The sequence below is a fragment of the Schistocerca piceifrons genome, chromosome 10, assembly GCF_021461385.2.
Source record: "Schistocerca piceifrons isolate TAMUIC-IGC-003096 chromosome 10, iqSchPice1.1, whole genome shotgun sequence".
Classification (NCBI taxonomy): Eukaryota; Metazoa; Arthropoda; class Insecta; order Orthoptera; family Acrididae; genus Schistocerca; species Schistocerca piceifrons.
The window spans coordinates 36,172,951-36,199,588 of NC_060147.1; the positions used below are offsets into that span (position 1 = coordinate 36,172,951).

The 26,638-nt window shown below is 39.2% G+C and overlaps 1 protein-coding gene across 1 annotated transcript in view; it reads left to right on the forward strand.

The window, feature by feature from the left end:
• The window catches only part of LOC124718822 (dnaJ homolog subfamily C member 9), a 33,827-nt gene extending 10,943 nt beyond the window's left edge, over positions 1–22,884 (forward strand). The window contains exons 4-5 of the mRNA XM_047244441.1: positions 238–449; positions 16,335–22,884. Of these exons, the coding sequence (XP_047100397.1) occupies positions 238–449; positions 16,335–16,556 (434 nt within the window). The 3' untranslated portion in view covers positions 16,557–22,884. The remainder of the gene's footprint in view (positions 1–237; positions 450–16,334) is intronic.
• The last annotated feature ends 3,754 nt before the right edge of the window (positions 22,885–26,638 follow it).

The following is a 26,638-nucleotide window of genomic DNA, read 5'->3' on the forward strand; positions in this document are numbered from 1 at the left end:
GTATATTTCAGCTATCTTCACTGGTGAAGAAACTTCACTGGTGAAGAAACTTCACTGGTGAAGAAACTTCACTGGTGAAGAAACTTCACTGGTGAAGAAACTTCACTGGTGAAGAAACTTCACTGGTGAAGAAACTTCACTGGTGAAGAAACTTCACAGCGCATTTAGGCAGCCTTTTAAACTTAAATAAATGCCTGTTTAACACTTAGTGCTAATACCACTTTAACAAAATTGCAGGCTCTGAAGAAGAGTTATCAGACTTAAAACGGGCCTATACTGATGGAAAAGGTGACATGGACTTCATCCTGGAATCTGTACCATTTAGTAATACAGAAGAGGAGCCACGCCTTCGCTCATTGCTGCAGGGAATGATTGACAGTGGGGAAGTTCCCGCATTCCGTGCATTCACTCACGAAACTCCTCGCAAGCGAGAGCGGAGGAAGAGGAAGGTGAGTTCTAAATAACAGTAGACTGAAAAATGAGGATCAGGAGACAATGGGGTATATGCCAGCAGACCAATGACATCATTGAGTAGGCAGAGTTAAAAGCCTGGAGACTTTATCGGTGGATGTCTAACATCGCAACACGGAAACATTATCAAAACAAAAACTAGCAAAGTAATGGGGCAGCAGTGTGAATAGAAGTGTTTGCGTAGTGTTCTTGTAATAACCATGAAAATCCTTCAGAGAGAAAGTATTGGTTTAATTAGTGATGTAAATATTCTTGGCGAGTTCATTAGGCTTTGCCATCTAGCAATTAGGTTGTCGCCTAATGTAACTTAGACATAGTGGTAGAGTACAGATCTGTTTAACAGCAGAACTTCCATTAAAAAGAAGAAATAGTGCCAACAGTTACAATATTTGTCAAAGCAGACCCACAATCCTGCAGTCTTCACTACACCTGCTCTTATCAGCAGGCTTGTACGGATCTGCTAGATGACGAATCCAGCATTGCCCATGCATTCATTATGCCACTTTTCCGTTAGAATTGAACTGAGTTTGTAGTGCAGTAATGAAAAATTTCATTTCCATATATTCTCTTTGCCTTTACAAATGTCTGTATGTGCAGATGGATGTGTGTGTGTGTGCGAGTGTATACCCGTCCTTTTTTTTCCCCCCTAAGGTAAGTCTTTCCGCTCCCGGGATTGGAATGACTCCTTACCCTCTCCCTTAAAACCCACATCCTTTCGTCTTTCCCTCTCCTTCCCTCTTTCCTGACGAAGCAACTGTTGGTTGCGAAAGCTAGAATTTTGTGTGTATGTTTGTTTGTGTTTGTTTGTGTGTCTATCGACCTGCCACTGCTTTTGTTTGGTAAGTCTCATCATCTTTGTTTTGTTTTTAGATATATTCATGAAAACAGTTAGAAATTACAAAACAGTCGTACAAAGAAGTATGCATAACGTACAAATGTGTAGTACAGTATCCGAATAAACGCGATCCTGGACGATTTTGTGTGTATGCTGTACACGGATATGGGCATGTCTACAATGTGATTTTGTAAACGTCTCAATGGCAACAATTCTTCATAGCCAGTTGTTGTTTCTGCCTAGATCCATTTGCGTTTTTGCAGTTGAAAGCTGTCAGAAGTGCTGCCAGATGTCTGGGATTTCCTTAAGTTGATTCAACTGTAAGAGTGTCGTAGAAGTAAAGAATAAATGTATTAAAACTTCAACCATGATGTGGCGTTTGTGGCATTATCTCAGTAGTTATGACATACCTCTCGAGTTATGTTCTGTACAATGAGACATTTGCTTAGGTACAGTCAGTGGCATATTTAGATACTGTCTGCAAAATATGTTGTGAATAGAGTTTGTAGGAAAGATGTACTAAATTTACCGTATTTACTCAAATCTAAGCCGCACTTTTTTCCGGTTTTTGCAATCCAAAAAACCGTCTGCGGCTTAGAATCGAGTGCAAAGTAAGCGGAAGTTCTGAAAAATGTTGGTAGGTGCCGCCACAACTAACTTCTGCCGTCGAATATATGTGGCGCTACACAGGCATGCTTTGCAGGCACAAAGATAAATACTGGCGCCAAAACCTCTGCATCAGTAAATAAATTTAAAAAAAGGTGGAAGACGAGCTTTTTCTCTGCCTCGAGTTTCGACCACTGCATTTTCATACATTATCCAATGAAGAAAATACAAAATCCGTATTGTTCAACTTCGAATGTAGCAGCATTTCAATGTACGAAAATCCGTCTGGCAAGACTGTTTGGGATGTTTGTCAACATGGCCAACTCTACGTTCTGAATTTTTTCCCACCTGTGAGAAGAGGTGATTGCTAATAGGAACTTTTATGAATTGTGAATCACATGCAGTATTCTCTTCACCATAAGAATAATACGAATATAAACATTTTGGCATGTATTCTTTCGTGTTTGCTGCTATCTCATTTAAACTCTGTTTGCCTAACAAACTAAGAAACTAGAGTGAGACAACAGCAAACGTGGAAGAATATACATATCATGTCATGTTTATGTTCGTATTATTCTTATGCCTAATAGTGGTAGTCAGAAATGAGACATGGCAATTGACTAGATTTTTAAATCTAAGATGACTCTAATTTCTGTGAAGAATGTAATGTGCTAAAGAGACGTCTGCAATGATTTTCAAACGGAGAAAAATTTTGGCTAAGCTCTCATTCAGAACATCTATCATACACAGCCTATTTTTTAGTTCTTGTTGATCATTATCAAAGAAAGCAGCAGTGTAAGTAACAACAAATAGCAGTCTCTTACCATTGTTTCACTAATGAGACGATTCTTCTCTCCTTTTTTAACTGTAAGTGGCGGTAGCTCGCACAAAAGCAAGCCATGCCACGAGCGGTGACAGGCCGTAAACACTCATTATCAGAATGCGACAAACAATGCATGACGAAGTACAGTAAAGCATTTTCAGCTTAGAGTGACGTAAACGCCTACAACAAAGAGAACGACACTTACCAGATCAAAGCAAAATAATCAATCAATTCAAACCAGACGAAGCACGTGAAAAAGGAAGGGTACCCCTATAGAAACGGACAGAGCGCCTGACACATGGCGATGGATACCTGGTAAAGCTTAACTGCTAAGCTTACAACTCGAAGCAAACTACTGTATTTTCACTCATTCGACCTAAATTGTGTCTCATATTACAATGGACCGACTTTGTTTCGATTTGGAGGTGCGGCCTAAAACTTTTCTCTCCCCTTGAATTTAGAGTCTCAAATTTCAGGTGCGGCTTAGATTCGGGAATTTTTTTTTCCTTGATTTCGAGTCTCATTTTTCAGGTGCGGCTTGGATTCGAGTGTGGCTTAGATTCGAGTAAATACGGTAAACGGCATGTGTGATGGTGCAGTGTTTCACACATTTCATTGTTTATGAATTTGTATCACCCGAACTAGGATAGGTAGGTGATCCTTACCCTACAGCAATTCTTGCCTGCCAGTAAGGAGATATGTGTGCCAAGTTTGGTTGAAATTGGTTCAGTGGTTTAGGGGGAGATGTGGAACACGTAGACATTTTTATAATATGTATGGATTACATGAAATCATCAGTTACTGTCCATCTGTACCCCTCCTCGTGCTGTATGGACCATTACATTAACTCGACCTATCAGAATGAATTAAACACCACATCAAATTACCACCATCAAGAACACGATATATTTTAAGTAAGGCAGGAATGATATATAGAGCTGAAACAAAAACAACAGTTACCATCTACATTACATATGCGACACTTCAGAGAGTTAACTGATGATTCCAAAATAAAATTTTCACTGTGCAGGAGCGTGTGCGGTGATGTGAAACTTCCTGGCAGATTAAAACTGTGTGCCGGACAGAGACTTGAAATCAGGGCCTTTGCCTTTCACGGGAAAGTGCTCTACTGTCTGAGCTACCCAAGCGTGACTCTCGACCTGTCCTCACAGTTTCAATTCTGCCGAACACAGTTAGCAAGTGGGGTGCATCCAGCCCTTGTGAGGCAAAACTGAGGAGCTACTTGATTGAGAAGTAGCAGCTCCAGTCTCATAAACTGACATACAGCCATAAGATTGGTGTGCTGATCACCTGCCCTTCCATATCCGCATCCAGTGATGCCGGTGGGTGACACTGCGGCCAATCCTTTCTGTTGGGTGTTTGTGGCCTGTTCGGGTAGAGTTTCTTAGTTTTAGACGGATATTATGTCAGTGCCAATGGTTTAAAAGTGCCCCTAACATCTTTTGGCGATGGTCCCAGTGTGTCAAGAACCAATGGGACCACTTTGACTGGTTTGTGCCAGTCGCCGCAGGTACATTTTAATTTGGATAAGTTTTTCCACTTCTCAGTGATTCTGCTATGGTGAAATACTGAAAATCTAATAATGCTTTTGCATTATTTAGGAGATAGACATTAAATGAGGACTGTAGTCCAATGTGTGCGTATTTTATTTCATGAACACTACAGAGGTGTTATAGAGATGACTGGGTGTTTGTGTTGTCCTCATCATTTCATAATCATTCATGCAAGTGGAAGATTGGACTGAAAGACGGTGCGCTGATAACCGCACAGCTGAGCACCCCACAATCCCCAATCATAATCATCATCAGATGTGTTGTCAGTTCAGTGTTAACGACGTGTCAAGTTGTGATAACTTGATGAGCGCACTGTCACTCTAAACATGTTGTTGATTTGTGTTAAGTATGATTAAAGTGGTTGACTGCTACCAGTTATTATTGATAAAATATAATAATCATTTCCTCACAGCCAAAAGATAATGTGAAACTGGTTTGTGGTATGGGCAAGCCTTTGCAGTAGACACTGTTGCAGTATTTTGCATGCTAGATTTTATAGACTTGGCTTGCATAATAGCAAGATCTTCATTGTTCAGATGTTTTAAAGTGAACATGAGACCACTTCTAGTGTGTAAGATTCTGTGTTATTCCTTATAATGGTAGAGTAGAGGAGACCAGATTCTTCTTGGACATATTTCACAGTCTTTTCACGATTCTGCTTCACTTTCATTTTTTTTATATCCGATTTCTTCTTTTAATCGGCCAAGTCGTCCGGAACATCAGACAAGATGTCTGTGCATTCATCGTAAATAATTATATTGTCTCTTTCGTGTGCCATAATGAAAGTGCACAAGTACTTGTAAAAACAAAAAACTTGTTGATGTGTGTAACTTATTGTTACCTAAACAAAACACCAACAGAATGAAAAAGGTACTAAAGTGCTGTCACCAGCCACTGCGCGATACTATGCTCACGACACCACTGGTGTTGCCGGCCAATGAGCGATACAGTGCACACAATACCACTGTGGTGTCGCCGGCCGTTGACCACTTTTTCGTGCACGACACCACTGTGGTGTCGGCAGGTGGCAGTGTTAAAATACTAGAGGTTAATCACCAAAGCATTCACAGCAAAGTGCCAGTACCAGAGTTGAAAGTGCTCCTACAAAACAGTAAACCTTACATATACAGGTACAGAAAGCTGGTTGAAACTTGATGTTTACAGCACTGAGATACTTGGGGAATTTTAGGTATATATTGAAAGAATAGTGTAACAGGCGAATGGAGGAGGTGTATTTGTCCCAGTAGAGACATTCAGATCCACTGTGATAGAGATTCGACCAGCCATATGAGATTGTTTGGGCTAGACTCAGTAACAGGGGTGGGCATAAACCTGTAATTTGAATCTTCTATCACTGGACTCATTTCCAAATGTAACTGAAAACTTTAGGGAAAACCTCATTTCACTTGTTCTTAAGTTTCTTAATCATACTGTAATTATCGGTGGTGACTTCAGTCACCCCATAGTCAATTGAGAAAATTAGTTTTATTTGAGATGGGCCTGACAAGATATACTGATAAACATTACTAAATACATCTAAAAACTATATAGAACAGATGGTTCAGAACCCCAGTCATGATGGAAATATCAGCTCTTAGGCTACAAATAGACTTGACCTTGTTGAGCATATCCACATTGAAACTGGTATCAGTGACCATGACAGTTGTGGGAAAATGGTCAATGAATTACAAAGAGCAACTAAAACAGGTAGGATATATGTGTTCAGTAAACTAAATAAAAAAACAGTAGTGTTATGTCAATGAGGAACTTGAAATTTTAGTGCAGGGCAGGAGAATTTGTAGGAGTTATAGCTCAAGTTGAAAAACCATAGGGTTATGGATGAATAGATTCTGAATGAAATGTGTTTGGCAGTCAAAAGAGCATTGTTTGAAGCATTTGATCACTACTGTAGCAGAATATTGTCCAATGATCTTTCACAGAACCGAGGAAATTGAGGACATGTGTAAAGGCTGTTAGTGGCACAAAAGTTAGTGTCCAGTCACTAGTGAATGGGACAGGAACTGAAATCTACATCTACATCTATACTCCGCGAGCCACCTTACGGTGTGTGGCGGAGGGTACTTATTGTACCACTATCTGATCCCCCCTTCCCTGTTCCATTCACGAATTGTGCGTGGGAAGAACGACTGCTTGTAAGTCTCCGTATTTGCTCTAATTTCTCGGATCTTTTCGTTGTGATCATTACGCGAGATATATGTCGGCGGTAGTAATATGTTGCCCATCTCTTCCCGGAATGTGCTCTCTCGTAATTTCGATAATAAACCTCTCCGTATTGCGTAACGCCTTTCTTGAAGTGTCCGCCACTGGAGCTTGTTCAGCATCTCCGTAACGCTCTCGCGCTGACTAAATGTCCCCATGACGAATCGCGCTGCTTTTCGCTGGATCATGTCTATCTCTTCTATTAATCCAACCTGGTAAGGGTCCCATACTGATGAGCGATACTCAAGAATCGGACGAACAAGCGTTTTGTAAGCTACTTCTTTCGTCGATGAGTCACATTTTCTTAGAATTCTTCCTATGAATCTCAACCTGGCGCCTGCTTTTCCCACTATTTGTTTTATGTGATCATTCCACTTCAGATCGCTCCGGATAGTAACTCCTAAGTATTTTACGGTCGTTACCGCTTCCAATGATTTACCACCTATGGCATAATCGTACTGGAATGGATTTCTGCCCCTATGTATGCGCATTATATTACATTTATCTACGTTTAGGGAAAGCTGCCAGCTGTCGCACCATGCATTAATCCTCTGCAGGTCCTCCTGGAGTACGTACGAGTCTTCTGATGTTGCTACTTTCTTGTAGACAACCGTGTCATCTGCAAATAGCCTCACGGAGCTACCGATGTTGTCAACTAAGTCATTTATGTATATTGTAAACAATAAAGGTCCTATCACGCTTCCCTGCGGTACTCCCGAAATTACCTCTACATCTGCAGATTTTGAACCGTTAAGAATGACATGTTGTGTTCTTTCTTCTAGGAAATCCTGAATCCAATCACAAACTTGGTCCGATATTCCGTAAGCTCGTATTTTTTTCACTAAACGTAAGTGCGGAACCGTATCAAATGCCTTCCTGAAGTCCAGGAATACGGCATCAATCTGCTCGCCAGTGTCTACGGCACTGTGAATTTCTTGGGCAAATAGGGCGAGCTGAGTTTCACATGATCTGTTTGCGGAATCCATGTTGGTTATGATGAAGGAGATTTGTATTATCTAAGAACGTCATAATACGAGAACACAAAACATGTTCCATTATTCTACAACAGATTGACGTAAGCGAAATAGGCCTATAATTATTCGCATCTGATTTATGACCCTTCTTGAAAATGGGAACGACCTGCGCTTTCTTCCAGCGATCTACGATAAATTGCTGATAGAAAGGGGGCAAGTTCTTTAGCATAATCACTGTAGAATCTTAAGGGTATCTCGTCTGGTCCGGATGCTTTTCCGCTACTAAGTGATAGCAGTTGTTTTTCAATTCCGATATCGTTTATTTCAATATTTTCCATTTTGGCGTCCATGCGACGGCTGAAGTCAGGGACCGTGTTACGATTTTCCGCAGTGAAACAGTTTCGGAACACTGAATTCAGTATTTCTGCCTTTCTTCGGTCGTCCTCTGTTTCGGTGCCATCGTGGTCAACGAGTGACTGAATAGGGGATTTAGATCCGCTTACCGATTTTACATATGACCAAAACTTTTTAGGGTTCTTGTTTAGATTGTTTGCCAATGTTTTATGTTCAAATTCGTTGAATGCTTCTCTCATTGCTCTCTTTACGCTCTTTTTCGCTTCGTTCAGCTTTTCCTTATCAGCTATGATTCGACTACTCTTAAACCTATGATGAAGCTTTCTTTGTTTCCGTAGTACCTTTCGTACAGGATTGTTATACCACGGTGGATCTTTCCCCTCGCTTTGGACCTTAGTCGGTACGAACTTATCTAAGGCGTACTGGACGATGTTTCTGAATTTTTTCCATTTTTGTTCCACATCCTCTTCCTCAGAAATGAACGTTTGATGGTGGTCACTCAGATATTCTGCGATTTGTGCCCTATGACTCTTGTTAAGCAAATATATTTTCCTTCCTTTCTTGGCATTTCTTATTACACTTGTAGTCATTGATGCAACCACTGACTTATGATCACTGATACCCTCTTCTACATTCACGGAGTCGAAAAGTTCCGGTCTATTTGTTGCTATGAGGTCTAAAACGTTAGCTTCACGAGTTGGTTCTCTAACTATCTGCTCGAAGTAATTCTCGGACAAGGCAGTCAGGATAATGTCACAAGAGTCTCTGTCCCTGGCTCCAGTTCTGATTGTGTGACTATCCCATTCTATACCTGGTAGATTGAAGTCTCCCCCTATTACAATAGTATGATCACGAAACTTCTTCACGACGTTCTGCAGGTTCTCTCTGAGGCGCTCAACTACTACGGTTGCTGATGCAGGTGGTCTATAGAAGCATCCGACTATCATATCTGACCCACCTTTGATACTTAACTTAACCCAGATTATTTCACATTCGCATTCGCTAATAACTTCACTGGATATTATTGAATTCTTTACTGCTATAAATACTCCTCCACCATTGGCGTTTATCCTATCCTTGCGGTATATATTCCATTCTGTGTCTAGGATTTCGTTACTGTTCACTTCCGGTTTTAACCAACTTTCCGTTCCTAATACTATATGCGCACTATTTCCTTCAATAAGAGATACTAATTCAGGAACCTTGCCCTGGATACTCCTGCAGTTTACCAATATTACGTTAACTTTTCCTGTTTTTGGTCTCTGAGGACGGACGTTCTTTATCAACGATGATAATGTCCTCTCTGGTAAGCCGTCAGGTATTTTATCGTTTCGCCCAAGGGGGGGTCCCTCTAACCTAAAAAAACCCCGTGTGCACGCCACACGTACTCTGCTACCCTAGTAGCTGCTTCCGGTGTGTAGTGCACGCCTGACCTGTCTAGGGGGGCCCTACAGTTCTCCACCCAATAACGGAGGTCGATGAATTTGCAACCATTATAGTCGCAGAGTCGTCTGAGCCTCTGGTTTAGACCCTCCACACGGCTCCAAACCAGAGGACCGCGATCGAGTCTGGGCACTATGCTGCAGATATTAAGCTCAGCTTGCACTCCGCGTGCGATGCTGGTTGTCTTCACCAGATCAGCCAGCCGCCGGAAGGAACCAAGGATGGCCTCAGAACCCAAGCGGCAGGCGTCATTCGTTCCGACATGTGCTGCTATCTGCAGCCGGTCACACCCAGTGCGTTCAATAGCTGCCGGAAGGGCCTCATCCACATTACGGACGAGACCCCCCGGCAAGCACACCGAGTGCACACTGGCATTCTTCCCCGACCTACCCGCTATTTTCCTGAGGGGCTCCATAACCCGCCTAACGTTGGAGCTCCCTATAACTAATAGGCCCGCCCTCTGTGACTGTCGGGACCTTGCCGGAGAATCGGCCACTGGCCCAACAGGCGAGGCATCCTGTGGTGGCTCGGAAACGATGTCATCACCACTAGGAAGCACCCCGTACCTGTTGGAAAGGGGTAAGGCAGCTGCCACGCGGCCAGATCCCATCTTCGCCTTTCGGCCAGGCACGCGCGAGCCCACCACTGTCCGCCATTCACCCTGGAGTGATGGCTGACCGGTAAGATGCTCACTGCCGGAAGACGCAGCGACATCAGGGGTTCCATGTGATTCCAAGGCCACCGAAGTAGGCATAGGTCTCACCACAGTTGCCCCAACGCCACTACGAGCCGACGCCTGCGCCTCGAGCTCGATGAGCCTAACAGACAAAGCCTCCACCTGCCCCCGAAGAGTGGCCAATTCTCCTTGCGTCCGCTCACAACAACCACAGTCCCTACACATGACTATGTTTACCCTACTCTATACGGTGACAAATTCCCAAGATAATCTTCTGATGAGCTACTCTGATAATCAAGAAACACTCACTGAAATACGAGACGCGAAAACTACACTAGGTTTTCCCAGAAAAACTATTTAAAAGCTAAGCGCAGCAAATAAGTACGAAAACGCTTTATACAAACAGTACTCGCTGCTGCTGGTGCTCTCGCTCTGGCTGTCACAAGACAACTGCTGATTCAAGTGACTAGTGGCTAACGGCCGCGAAACAAACAAAAGACGGTTTTAGGGCGCTTTCTGTTCTAAACGATCAAGAAAACACTAAGAAATCTAACACGAAAACTACGTAAAGTTTTATCAAGAACTGTTAGTTACTATGCAGAGCAGATAAACACAAATAGAATCCCTTCCTTAGTGGATAGTCGTAAACAAAATGCAAAATAAACGCTTTATACAAACAGTACTCGCTGCTGCTGGTGCTCTCGCTCTGGCTTTCACAAGACAACTGCTGATTCAAGTGACTAGTGGCTAACGGCCGCGAAACAAACAAAAGACGGTTTTAGGGCGCTTTCTGTTCTAAACGATCAAGAAAACACTAAGAAATCTAACACGAAAACTACGTAAAGTTTTATCAAGAACTGTTAGTTACTATGCAGAGCAGATAAACACAAATAGAATCCCTTCCTTAGTGGAAGGTCGTAAACAAAATGCAAAATAAACGCTTTATACAAACAGTACTCGCTGCTGCTGGTGCTCTCGCTCTGGCTGTCACAAGACAACTGCTGATTCAAGTGACTAGTGGCTAATGGCCGCAAAACAAACAAAAGACGGTTTTAGGGCGCTTTCTGTTCTAAACGATCAAGAAAACACTAAGAAATCTAACACGAAAACTACGTAAAGTTTTATCAAGAACTGTTAGTTACTATGCAGAGCAGATAAACACAAATAGAATCCCTTCCTTAGTGGAAGGTCGTAAACAAAATGCAAAATAAACGCTTTATACAAACAGTACTCGCTGCTGCTGGTGCTCTCGCTCTGGCTGTCACAAGACAGCTGTGGAAATATCAGCTCTTAGGCTACAAATAGACTTGACCTTGTTGAGCATATCCACATTGAAACTGGTATCAGTGACCATGACAGTTGTGGGAAAATGGTCAATGAATTACAAAGAGCAACTAAAACAGGTAGGATATATGTGTTCAGTAAACTAAATAAAAAAACAGTAGTGTTATGTCAATGAGGAACTTGAAATTTTAGTGCAGGGCAGGAGAATTTGTAGGAGTTATAGCTCAAGTTGAAAAACCATAGGGTTATGGATGAATAGATTCTGAATGAAATGCGTTTGGCAGCCAAAAGAGCATTGTTTGAAGCATTTGATCACTACTGTAGCAGAATATTGTCCAATGATCTTTCACAGAACCGAGGAAATTCAGGACATGTGTAAAGGCTGTTAGTGGCACAAAAGTTAGTGTCCAGTCACTAGTGAATGGGACAGGAACTGAAATAGAGGGCAGGAAAGCAAAAGCTATAATGCTTCACACAGTTTTTAAATGTTCCTTTGCAAATGAAAACGCAGAAAAATTGACTCAATTTAATTCTCATACTACAGAAAAGATGATTGAAATAAGTTTGTGTCAGTGGTGTTAAGAAACAGCTGAAATTGTTAAACTGAACAGATCTCCAGGGCCCAGCCTAATGGAATACCTACCAGATTCTATACTGAATTTGCGACTGGGGTAGCCCCTCTTCTAACTGTAATCTGTTGCACATCCCTCAAACAAAAAACTGTGCCCAGGTTGTGGAAAAAGCACAGGTCACGCTTGCCTACAAGAAGGGTAGTAGAAGTGATTAACAAAACTACTGTCCAATATCCTTGCATCAATTTGTTGTGGAGTCTTGGAATATATTCTGAGTCAAACATTGAGATCTCGAATAGAATGACCACCTCTATGCCAACCAGCTCAGATTCCAAAAGCATCGATCAAGCGAAACCTAACTTTCACTTTTATGACATGACACATTGAAAGCTTTGGATGGAGGAAGTCAGATAATGTGGTATTTCTCAATTCCAGAAAAGCATTTGACTAAATAACACACCTACTCTTATTGTCAAAAGTATGCTCACATGGCGTATCAAATGAAATTTGACTGGATTGTGGACTTTCTGTTAGGGAGGACGCAGCATGTTATCTTGGCTGGAGAGTCGTCGGATTTAACGTTTGGCACGCCTCAGGGAAGTGTGTTGGGACCCTTGCTGGTCGTGTTGCGTATTAGTGACCTTTGGGCAATATTAATAGTAGCCTCATAATTTTTGCAGATGATGCAGTTGTCTATAGGGAAGTACTGTCTGAGGCTGCATAGATATTCAGTGAGGTCTTGATAAGATTTCAAGGTGGTACAAAGATTGGCACTTGATTTAAATGTTTAGTAATGTAAAATTGTGCTCTTCACAAAACAAAAAGGTGCAGTATCCTATGACTATAATTTCAATGAGTCACAGTTGGAATTGGCCGTCTCATACAAATACCAGGGTGTAACAATTTACAGGGATATGAAATGGAATGATCACATAGGTTCATTCTTCGATAAAGCAGGTGGTAGACTGTGGTTTACTGGCTGAATGCAGGGGAAGTTCAGTCAATCTAAAAAGGAGATTGCTTACAGATCACACGTGCAACCCATTCTGGAATATTGCTGAAGTGTGTGGGACCCGTACCAAATAGGACTAACAGGGGATATTGAATGTGTAAAGAGGTGGGCAGGGTTTGTTTGATCCATGGAAGAGACAGGGATATGCTGAAGAACCTGAACTGGCAGACTCTTGAAGATTCCCAAGAAAGCCTGCTTACAAAGTTTCAGGAAATGGCTTTTAATGATTACTGCAAGCATAAACAACCATTCCATATGTATAGCTCCCATCCCCCATGCACGCCAATGCTCAGAACCCATTGGTAAAGATTTTTAGTATGTTGAGTTTCCCCTCTAATTTACATTTCTTGATTTCGTTGACTGGGCTAGTTCATCAGGGGAAAAAGGCTGCTGCTTCTCAACAGAAAAAAAATCAGTTGCTGAAAGATCAAATAGTGAGAAGAAGGAAAGCGAGCATAGATTGTTTTGGAAAAAAATGTTTAGAGGTAACTTTTATGTTTTTCTCGAACAACTCAAAAACCATGACTTTAGCAAAAATGTTCCCCAGTACAAAATTAAACTGCATCGCATTTCTTAAAAAAAAAAGTCCTATTCATTTTTTTCTCTAGGACTACCAATTTCCGCATTTTATCAGCCATTGTTAACAGGAACATATTTTACATAAATGCTCTCATAAGGGGAAAACTTGATTGGCAGAATATGCTGACAGATTTTGTAGTGTATTAGCTAACTTGCTGTAGTATGCATTGCGGATACAATGTAACGTTGAAGTCGGCTACAAATGTAAACAAATGATGACCTCTCGTTAAGTACCCTCCGAAAATTATTTACCAGTATCTTATGCAGTCCTAATTTAAAACACCCACCACTTAAAAGTGTCTTGGTAAAATGTCTGTATTACATTAATTTTCGAATTTTAGCAACCAGAGAAATGTATATGTGTATTTTATGAGAGACTATTTAAGCATCCGCACTTTGTGCCTCCAGAGCTTAACTTTGAGTGCAGGTGCACTGATACGTAGTTGCATTCGCATGCATGGATTCTCTCTCTCTCTCGTGGGGTTTTACCAGATGTAAAATACCAGTAAGGAAAACTAGGTTATATTTTCAATATTTGTATGAGGAAAATACTTTCTCAGATAAGCTTATTAAGCTGGAGCTGAATAGAATTTGTGTTTTATATTTAAATGACATTGATTAAGAAAAATATTAAATGTGTGTACCATTTTTAAGTGCAGTAGGGTTGTATTAAGGGATGAAATTTGGGTGTGGTGGGGTGGTGGTGTAACAGGGTGAAAGGGGGGGGGGGTTGAAGCAGGAGGAAGGGTAGGTCACTGGATTGCATTCCAGCTGAAATATTTCATCAGAGTAAGCTCTATTTTCGTCACCCAAGTATTGAAAATATAACCTAGTTTTGCTTACTGGTGTTTTACATCTGGTGAAATGGTATTTGTTTGTTTATTTTGCATTTTGAGGTAGAATTTGTATCTGTATTCGCATTAATTGCAGATGTGGACTTTTCAGGTCCCTAATAATATGGTATAAAGCAACATAAGGTGTGTTATTTCTAAGCTGTAGCTGACAGTGTATCCTGAATTAGGCTTTGTTCTGAATTAGGTGCACAGTTGATTACCATCCGTTGCAGCCGTCAGTCCAAAGGCTGGTGTAATGCAGCTCCCCAGGCCAGTCTTGTCATGTGCAAATCTCGTAATAACTGCAAAATTACAGTAACCTACATTCTTTTGTACCTGCTTGCTGTAGTTTCTCTCTAAAAATTCTTGCCCCTCACACTTCCCTCCATTAGCCAGCTACGAATTTCTTGATGCTCCAGAATGTGTCATACAAACATAATCCCCATTTTGTAATCAGTGTGTACAGTGAAGTTAATTTCTTCCTGATTAAATTCCATACCTCTTCATTGGTTACCCAATGTACCCCACTAAGATTCAGCATCTTTGATTAAGCTTTGTGTACAACTTTCTTGTGTGTTTGCCTACGCTGTTGCCATTTAATGAAATGCATGTTTTTGTACTTTCATTTCTACAATTAGTTTCTTGATTAATTTCACACTAAATATTTCTGCAATTGACTGACAGAAAAAACATATTTTTCTGCTTCCCCATTGCTCAGACTTTGTTGTTTCATTTTTAATACCTCGTAAATTTTATAACAAGATAAGATTTTATCTTCTTAGTAAACTGTTCTTTGTTATGTATTGGGCTTTAAATGGGATGGTTGCCATTGACTATTATTGCTCATTAACCTTCTATGGACAGAATTATGAATTAATAAAGAAAAGATTCTAAATGCCATATTTGTCACTTAAGGGTCACGATGTACGTATATTGGTGAATGTACATAGTCATATTTTATATAATATATTTTGCAGCTATATATATGTATATTTTCAATGCTCAAACTAACATTCCAGTTCTGCCCAATAATGTACTTTCTTTGCAGTTTGGCATCTTGCATGTACCTCTTTTCACACACAATTGGCCATGTCCAACATTGTCTTGACGAACAACCTTTAAGCTAACCGGTTCTTATGCATGCATTATTTTCTTATTCTTTGCATATTCAGTATCTATGCTTAAAGGTCTTCTCTATCTCCCACTAAACATCCTTGTTCATTTTATGCAGGGTATCAGCTATTTCAGCTTTGAACTAACAAAATTACCTCTGCTTATTTTGGGGTGTACAGAGAGTTAGTCCCCCCTCTGCAGTATCCACACATTTACTACCTTCGTATGAAGGAAGTGGAAAAATAGCTGATGGTAGTACTTCTTCAATCTGATGTTGATTCTATATAAAGTGATTACTGAATCTCACAGATCTGCTCCTCCCGTACAAACATCACAGAGTAGAATAATTGGTGGAACAACTGACTTCAGGCCTTTCTTTGGCCTTCCTGTCCAGTCAGTTCACCTTATTTAATGGTGTCACTAGAGGAAGCACTGATGAAACAATCACTCCCTCCATCAGCCTCGCAAGTGACAAAATTCCTCTTTTCATAAAATACTGAGAAAAAGAGATCGCTTGTGAATGCCTAAGTTGTGATGTCTAAAAAATACCATCTCAGATTCTGTGGGTAATGTTTATTAAAAACCTTTATCAAGATATCTCACAGTTACCTCTGTGATGTGGTTTTAACTTAAGTTTTCAAGATCATTAAAAATATATAACCCCAGCTGCAATACACACGTCCATGCTACACTGAACTCACAAGATGCGGCTGTCCTAGTAGTTGGTGAAATTCTCACAGTGCAGTGCAATTTCTCCTGTGTACTTTCATTTAAAGTGTTAAGAATCTACTACGCATGGTGACAGTGAGACGATTCTTCTCGCTACAAAAATACGGCAACATGTTACAAATTTGTCAAGCTTGTTCATAGAGGGTTAAAGAAGTGTTTGCTTTCATTTTTCTGTAGATTTTTGGGTGCTTTCCACTACATTCATATGTACAGTAACCCCTTTCAAATTTTTAAAGTGGGAAAAAGAAGCACAAGAGGCAGAGAAAATGAAGGTGGAAATGAATATGGATGACGGGGAAGAAGGACTACGAGCCATAATCCAGGCTAAGCACGCCCAGAGGACTGTCGACGCTGACGCGTTCTTCGACCACCTGGCAGCGAAATACAGTGGTGGAGGTGGTAGTGCTAAGAAGAAAGGCACGCGACAGCAGCCTGCGAGGAAGCAAGCCAAGAAGTAGTGCAGCAGTGGGCTGTCCAAGAGCGGAGTGAGGCTACAGACTGAAAACAAATTTATTTCTGGTGTATTTTATCAATGTATAACTTGCTACAGCATTGTTTAAGAACTTGTTTGACCCAAATCTGTCACACATAGTTTACCTTGAATGAAAATGTAATTTGTGGGCCATGTTATACATTTGTAAATTTCTGAACATTTTGAGATAAGGTTGTGTGTGTGTGTGTGTGTGTGTGTGTGTGTGTGTGTGTGTCTGTCTGTCTGTCTGTCTGTCTGTCTGTCTGTCTTCACTCAGAGAAAGACTGTAAACTGTTACTTGTAGTTATATTGCCAACTCCGACATACTGTTCTCCTTTGGTTCACATATACTTTGTTAAAAATTAGTACACAGTTTTCACTTTAAAAATGAGTTCTTAATGTGATTAAGTTCACGAAAAAAAGCTAAAAACTGTGATACAACTTTACTGTTCTACCCTACACTTGGACTGCCATCATATGTTGTGCAGTGCGAGATAGCGTTATCTTTGTGTCTGGCTGCTTTAAGTACAATGAAATCTTTAAAAAGTGATTATTTTAATTTGTAGCCCTAGCCTTGAGTCATTCATGATGATCTGAAACAGCAATAAGGGATCCTTCAAGCACCTGGGAAGTACTTGAGGTTCCACATGTCATGTGAAGGACATCTAGAAATTAGTGTCTGAAGGACACAGTACTGGAAGTGGAAAGTGTGATTTGCAATTTTAAATTTGAAAGTACTGGCATAACTTTAACAAGATGATGCATAAAGCATTGTGGTTATCCAAACAGTAATTGTATCCTGTGATGTGTTGTTACATTTGACAGATGACTGCCACTGTCACCTGTGGAGGCAGTCTGTCATAGGTCCAATAACTATTCTCACAGTTTATAGCCATTATGTGTTTACACTCTGGATTTATGTAAGTGGAATAACCATATACAGTGAAATCTCACTTTTACCCTTTTCAAGGAACTTTAAAAAATGGTGTAAAATACGAGAAATAACTTTTAAGCAGAAAGCTACTTTTATGTTCTCCCCCTCCCCCTCGCATTTTTGTTGTTTATGTATGATATATGTAGATAATAGGCATAAAAAATACTTGTCAGGGACTTGTTTATAATCCATTAAAGGCCATCTGAATTTTGTACTATCATCAGCCACTGATGCGACTAGAACTGGTAACTGTGTGGGATGTAGAAATGTGACTTAATTTCATTCATTATAATCAATGTTTTTGGAACGTCTGCAGTTGTCATTAATTATTTAAGAATGAATCAGTGCACCAGTTTTATTTTTTTCATGTGTAACACAGTGCTTTTTGAGAATTCATTGTCATCTGTAAATTGACGTAAGTATTTTGTTTGACGTTTGCCTATGTGCTGTTCTGATTCCCTTGTGCTGTAGTCATATTTTTGATGTTGTAAATACATAAGGATTTGCACTGGACGATGGGAATAAATTCTCAAAACACATTTTGATATGAATGAAAAAATGTGTATCTCGTGCAGTGTGTCATTAATTGAACCATAAACATTTGAGTAATGCAAAATGTGAAAAGGTGTGAACAAGTGCTGCAAGCGAACAAACAATGAAACACGGGAAATATGTGTTAGAGGTGTCATGATCACAAACTTGCACATCCGCATTAGAGTTAGTTTAAAAATTGTCATGGTCGGTCATTATTTGAACAAACATAATTACTCCCATTAGCCATCACACCAAGTAGAGCTTGGAAATGGTAGAAGATAAAACACGAATTGCTCAGTTTCCACTGATTCAGATTTGAGTACAGTGCCCTGGTGTCACACTTGTGCACATAATTTAGTAAGCTTCACTTGAAAGCCAGCACCACAGGAGTGTCATTTCATATCAATTAAGTCAACTTTTTCTCCACCAGTGTTTCATCAAGTGTAAATCACGGGAAAATTAAAAATGTTAATGCAAAATCAGGAGCTAATTAACATTGTAAACATAGGAAATTTGATGGGAGTGATAAAAAATTATCATAAACGGTGGGAAAGTGTTAATTCTGAGAATGTCAGAGCAGGGTTACTCTGTAATTGTTGTTTAATAAGCACTCCACCATATGTTCTTGAGAGTTAATTTACAAAAGAAAATCATACAAACTGTAATATTTGGTCTTAAGTAGGTTTATGTAACTAGAGGACAGAATGCTAAAGTAGAGGATGTGTGGTTTGGTGTAGTCAGTTGATATTGTTTAGTCTCCTGTTCTGACCTTCAACCACCTTCCCTTACTTCTGAGAACTGCTAGCAACACCTGTTTACCACATATATGGGAGTGACTGTTTTGACATGATTTTATCAAGCCAAATACTGTCAACTGGGTGTACTTGAGAAACTTTAAAATTTTGAAAGCACACAGAAAATCTGACAGTTGTTCAAGAAGCAAACTTTCATCTGCTTTCCAGCTACTTGAAGTACTATTGACTGACAATTACAGAAAAATTGCATTTTTGAACTACAGGACAGGAAAGTTAAGGTTTTATTCTGTCCCATGTTACTCCCCAGGTTGGCTATATTGGGGCAGAAAGCTTGAAACATCAATTTTGTTATATAATCTTGTAATGTTTTAACTAAATGATAATATTCAATACATTAGGGACCGGGAAATGTTTTGAAAATAATTTCATTACTAAATTTTAAAATAACCTTATTAAGTGAGAAAAAAGAAACATTAATAAAATTTAGTTCTTATCACTCAGAAAGACATTTCTCTCTTCACTGCCTTTGGCATAATAAAATTTGAACAAGAGAAACTACAGAAATGTCATCATTTGTAAAAAATAAACGTTGTTTCCTTTATAATGCCTCATGAATTCGCATTCATGTGATCCATTGTTAGCAATGTGCCAATGAAGTTTTTGTTGATCTGTCTTTTTGTTCACTAATAAACAACTGAACTTAAACAAAATCTCCACATTGAACTGATAAACACTGCTGCTGAATATTTGGTGTTTGTGCAAGAGTTTCATTCACATTATTATTCTGGGTTTCAGTTCTACTGTTCACCACCATTTGCAATTCACATTCTTGAAGAGAATAATGTTCTTCCTGTTTTTCTCCAACTGAAGGTTGATTTTCAGCCCCCTCTTTGGTGGATGCTGTAAACTCTTATTGCTACTTAATTTTTCCCCTTTTGCTTTTCTCCTTCTCTTTTTCAGAAGAACTTATTGCTGTCTCAAAAAAATCAGATGTCACACTTGATCCTGGAGAAATATCCAATTTTTCTCTCTTCTTCATAGTTGTATGTTTTGCTGGTTTCCTTGAGGTACCCTTCAAATGAATTATTTCATTTTTGCATTTGGTCTTCAGTTATGTGCTACGTGTGTCACGGCTTTTTGTGATTCAATGGGATTTATGTTACTTGCTTCAAATCCACTAAACGGGTTTTGCATTATGAAGCACTATTACTTCTCAAGAGTTTTCTTAAGACATTGAAAATATCTTTAAGGAGCGAGGTATGATATTTTGCTTTCCACTCCTCCAATACCTCCCTCCATTTCACTTCCTCCTGGAAAAATCACTAGGTCCAAAGGCAGACTCAAATGAGGTTGTGTTAGGAGGCAAGAGCACAAGCCATATGATGATGATCTGCTCACATTCTTCTGTTATTGTCACTGACATGTCTTGCCAATTTATCTCCTATTATGACTGGGTCCATCACATACTTTTTTGAGCTATGGAAGTGCTGTAGGTAAAACCAGTCCTCAAAAATTGCACCCTCAAACGATCTTGGCCCTGATCTTCAGCAATTAAAAGGAGTTCCCTTTGGTCCACCTTCTATCCTCGTATAGTATAGCTGTTCTGATTCATACACAGTGTATTTAGGGAGACAATATCGAGATGCTGTACCAGTAAAAATTACTGATGTGCTTGATTCTGAATTATCAATGATTTTCAGGATGCTTGCGTTGTCTTCTTACAGTGACTTTTCTTCTTCCACGAGCCATCTGCCATGTTTATTTCGTCATAATACAATATAGCATTTTGCAGAATTCCACTGAATGAAACGTTCAGTCTTCAAAATATGGTTTTTATTGCATCTACACTTAACAGCAACTTTCCATCTTTTCACATTCTCAGAAAATCTACCTTCAGTTTTATTCCTGTTTGAAAATAATTTTGTCCATTGTCCACCAGACATTAATTTCAATTTCTATGAAGCCCTTCTCATCAAACTATTTTGACAATAGGCTAACATTAAATTTAATTTCTATGAAGCCCTTCTTATCAAACTATTTTGACAATAGGCTAACATTAAATTTAATTTCTATGAAGCCCTTCTTATCAGCCTATTTTGACAATAGGCTAACATTAAGTTTGATTAGAGTGGTGCCCCATTTTGCCGCTCCTTGAAGATTTTCCGACAAACCGTATCCCTCTGTAATGCTAAGAGTGGGAAGGTGGCCATATTTACGCACATTCCTGTACTTCATCTTTCTGTTGAGTACTTTCTGGAACTCCATATCTTTCTACAGCTTTCTGAAGACTAAGGTTCTTACCGTCTCCTACCCATATTTCAATGATTTGAGATGAAATAAACTGTGAAAATGAAAAGGAAGTATTACAGTGCTTTCCTGTCAAACTTCGATATGGTCCCAAGTAACACATAATGAACACATTTAGAATGAATGAAAATAATTGAGTGGCCACATTGAACTTCGTTGTAGCTATAAATCACGAAGGAGGTTAGGATAGGACATGCAAACAAAACTTCTATCTTTAATAACATAAGAGTGAAAATTAACATTACCTCCTGTACTTAAAACAAAAACATTGTCCTTTAAATATTGTTGAATCAGTACTTAGCAGGCTTCGAAATATGTAGCAATTACTACAGCCACTCATGAAATACAGATTCATAAAAGTATAAAAACTTTCCAAAATCCCTGTATCAGTGGTGCCAATACTTTAAACAAAAAATTTGTTCAAAGTTACATCTGCTGTTCCAAGTACACCCAGTTGATAGTACCTAGTTTTCTCCCTCTATTTAACATCTTGGCTCTAATGGATGGTACACAATTATTGGTGACTGTTCTAATAGCACAAGTTTGCTCAGTAGCTATTTTTCTGAGAAGCAATTGTTTTGTCTTGATTTGTATTAAATATTGTGGCTTATCTTTCTTTCTAAGGATCACATAATAAACAAACACCACATAAGACTGTAATCTGTTTCCTCCCTTTTTTTAATTAAAGATATGGATTGTTGTGCAGTCAGATTGTGCTGTGTATACAGTAACAACCCATTAATGAAGTGACACAAAATTAATTGAAAGCCTTAATAATCTCTCAACTAATTTGCAATTTGCCCAAAATGTGAGCTTATCCAGCTCCAGGCAGTTGCTCATTACAGATCAGTACAGCACTAGTTTTCACATTCTCTTGTGTGGAAATGACATTTACATTTGTTGGCAGAATATGGTGTACAGCCTATTGACGCAATACTCTCCTAAAATTGTTCCTGCCAAGGTCGGCATGGGGTTGTTTTCAGTATTATCAGGTTTCTGTTGTTGTTTAACACAAAATTCTCTCTCTCTCTCTCTGACCTTTTTTAAAATGTCATTTTAATAGATTGTTAAATACCAGTGAATTACTGGAAATACAAATATTTTAAATCTTCAAAAGAAATTCGATTAATAGAAAATTGATATGTGTACTTGTATTGATTTTGTGGTTTGAGAGCTGGTCAACAGTTGTGATATAGGATGTTTTGCCTATTTTTACATAACTGATGTGTGCATTTATGTTGGTAGCATATATTTGTGATTTTTTGTTTTGTTTTATTAATGACAATATTATGGAAAGGATAGATTTCTGCTCCCCATGTAGATGTTCAGTTGCAGAAAGGCAGAACGAAAAGACAGTTAAACATTGGAGCTTTTGGCAACAAGGCATTCTCCTAAGATAAGAAACATACACGCAAGCACAACTCACGCACATGATCACGTCTCTGGCCACCGAGGCCTTGTGGCTAAAAGCTCAAATGTGTAGCAGTCTTTTTTGTTGTGCCTGTCTGCAATGTGGCGTCTCCTCCGTATGGTGAGTAGCAATCTATCCTTACCATAACATTGTCATTACTCCATCCTGGATGTCCATTTGTTTAATTTGTATTCATGTGATTTGCTGATTGCCACACTCTCTCTCCCGGCTATAATTCTAAAATTTGTTTTGTATCTATCTAAAGTTTTCTAAAAGTAACTTGCATATTAAGTCATTGTTCAAATAAATTACCCTTAAAGGGCAATGATTTTTTCATAAACTGTATGATTTTTTTTTTTTTCAAATTCAAAGACAGTATGTTTGATATGCATTAAAAGATAAGAAATGAGGAAACTGAACCCAATAAAATGCTTTAATTTACAGTTTATATTGACAGGGTAAATGTTAACTAATATCTTACAAATTACCAGCTCATTGATAAAAGAAAAATTAGGGCATGAGTACACTTAAAGCCCAAAAACTTTTTAGAATTTGATTGAAGGTAAAACTTTCTAGTCTAAAATCTGAGTTTCTCATGCATTTACGATTGAAAATCAGAGGAGTGGTAGCTTGAAATTTTGTTACGGTGTTCTTAGTGAGATTAAATTTTACTCCACTATTTGTCATATGATGAATGTAACATACAGATACTGAAATATTTATTGATGTGCTGTGTATACGTAATGCATGTGAAACAGGAACTGTAGATCTTGATGGATTGTAATGTGAAATGTTTTCGTCAATAAAATTATTTTCGTTTATACGTATGTCCTTGTCATGCAGTTTGCTCAGTACCTTGTAATTGTCTTTCACTGTCAAACATGCACAGACTGTATTAAATGGTATGAGCTTCCCTTCCAACTTCCAGCATCTTTGTAGCACCACACTTCAAAAGATTCGAGTATTTTTTTGTCCGAACTGCTTATTGTTGAAGTTACACTTCCATGCAAGGCTACAATTGTGACACATACTTCAAGAAAAATCGTAGCAAGACCTAAATTTACTGCCACCTGTGGACAGTGTGTCTAAATTGATAACTCCCTTCTCCAGTATGCCAAGTCTCACAAGGGTCTTCATCCAGTTCTGTGTGTTACCTTTTGGATTGAAAGCATTAGTGTCAGAATTCATTATAGCACGTGATTAGGCACTAGGCCAAAAAATAACAGAACATGTAATTCAGTATGTAGATGACTTTCTGCACCTCAAACACAGCGAGGACGCATTCATAGTGAACAAATTGTGTTAGAAAAATTAAATCTTTAATCTGGGAAAGGCCAAATTTGGAAGGATGAATTAAAATTTCTGGAACACATTATGAACAGCAAGGGAAAGACCAGTAGTTGTTGGACAAGAGTTTCACTTGTTGGGCTTAGTTTCTTCAAGAGTTCAATTTACAGATACAGTACATAGAAGAGCAAAATTCAGTGGATGATGCTTTGTCGTGGCTGCCATTGAATGCGGAGGGAACAAGTGGTATGACCTCTGACAATCCATTAAAAGTTTTATTTTTTACGAAGAGAGAGGGTAGGCATGATATGAAACTACTGAAAATTATAAAAGATCAACCAGCTGATCTGTGGATCAGTAAGAAAGTACATAAGTTAGCAGAACAATGAGAGAGGAAAAGGGGATGAAATTCGTACTTCGTGAGGGCATACTGTTCAGTTGTTGGGTGCAGAAATACCATGTTGATGAGGGGTTAGCATACCTAATGACTGTGGTAACTTTGATCAGGTATGTTCATACAAAGTGTGGTTTCTTTGTGCTAAAGTGCCACTGACATGATTAAATATTCATATTTTAAGGGAATGGCTAAGAGGATAAGTAACATTTTAAAAACTTGTGAAGTATGTGATAAAGTAAATTTAAGATCAAGCAATCTGATATGTTACCCAACAGAGATGGAGCAAATTTGGGATCTTGTATGTGTCAGTTTCTAGCAATCATTAAAAGAGGACCTGAGAGTGTTTTCATGTAGGTGGTTATGGACGTGTGGTCTGAACTTGTAAAGTTTTATCCCTGTCTCAAAGTTACAAGCAAGACAGTGATGAAAATTATGGGTAATGAGTATTTCAATGAGGTGGGAAAACTAGGCAGACTTTGTCAGACAATAGATTGCAAGTTACATCCAATGTGTTTAAGCAATTTTTAGTTGAATAAGAAGTGTGGCAAGTGCTAATACATAAACTTCACCCACAATGGAGTTAAACAGTGAGTGATGAGGCAACTTGGTAGACTATTCCATACACTGCGTAATGAACGATGCAGTCAATGGTCAAGATGGGAAAGGGATGTAAAGATTAATTCAGGCATAGGTGTATCTCAAAGTGAGGCAGCAGGAGAATATTTAGTGAACCTACTCTCAAGATAAATGAAAATAATTTTGATAATGTAATATAATTGGATAGATAAGTCTACTCACCAAGTGGTGGCAGAACAATACATGTATAAAGAAACTGAAATCCACAAGCTTTCGGAGCCAGTGGCCCCTTCTGGCACAAGTTGAAGGGAAGAAAAAAAAAGGGAAGTGTAGGAAATGGGAAGAGTTCAGAAAAGTCACCTGGAACCACAGATCATGGGAGACTCCAGGTGGGATAAGAAGGAAAGACTGAAGTGGTAAACAGTAATCTACAAAAGAGCTAAACAATAGCAGAAGAATTTCGATAATAGGGCTGTAGAACCAGATTTTCAGACAGGAGAATATTTATTTGTCAGAGAGTTGCAAGAAAAATAGCAAGGCCGAAAAACATGTCAAGAGTTTTATTGTTTTTACTAGGGACTTTCAGAGAATGCAGAGAAGACACACAAAGGCTTTCATTTTGAAAGATCTGAAAACTGGACAGGTGTTAGGATTGCAGAATGTGAAGGACATCTTCAAATATATTCCTTCACAACAGGAGGTAAAGAAAAAAAAATTGGAGGAACCAGATAGAATTTTGAAGGAAACTAAGAGTTAATGCCAAAGAAATGGCAATGGAGTATTCATTATAATAGAAGGAAACATTCCACGTGGGAAATTATATATAAAAACAAAGATGAGGTGACCTACCGAACGAAAGCGCTGGCAGGTCGATAGACACACAAACATACACACAAAATTCAAGCTTTCGCAACAAACTGTTGCCTCATCAGGAAAGAGGGAAGGAGAGGGGAAGACGAAAGGAAGTGGGTTTTAAGGGAGAGGGTAAGGAGTCATTCCAATCCCGGGAGCGGAAAGACTTACCTTAGGGGGAAAAAAGGACAGGTATACACTCGCACACACGCACATATCCATCCACACATACAGAGACAAGCAGACATATTTAAAGACTAAGAGTTGAAACTCTTTGTTGTTCATCTTATATCCTCCTTTCAAGACACTGTCCATTCCATTCAACTGCTCTTCCAAGTCCTTCGCTGTCTCTGACAGAATTACAATGTCATCGGCGAACCTCAAAGTTTTTATTTCTACTCCATGGATTTTAATACCTACTCTGAATTTTTCTTTTGTTTCCTTTACTGCTTGCTCAATATACAGATTGAATAACATCGGGGATAGGCTACAACCCTGTCTCACTCCCTTCCCAACCACTGCTTCCCTTTCATGCCCCTCGACTGTTATAACTGCCATCTGGTTTCTGTACAAATTATAAATAGCCTTTCACTCCCTGTATTTTACCCCTGCCACCTTCAGAATTTGAAAGAGAGCATTCCAGTCAACGTCTACAAATGCTAAAAATGTAGGAAGATAAGTCGTATGGTCAGTATTGCCTCACGTGTTCCAACATTTCTACGGAATCCAAACTAATCTTCCCCGAGGTCGGCTTCTACCAGTTTTTCCATTCGTCTGTAAAGAATTCGCGTTAGTATTTTGCAGCCGTGACTTATTAAACTGATAGTTCGGTAATTTTCACGTCTGTCAACACCTGCTTTCTTTGGGATTGGAATTATTATATTCTTCTTGAAGTCTGAGGGTATTTCGCCTGTCTCGTACATCTTGCTCACCAGATGGTAGAGTTTTGTCAGGACTGGCTCTCCCAAGGCCATCAGTAGTTCTAATGGAATGTTGTCTACTCCCGGGGCCTTGT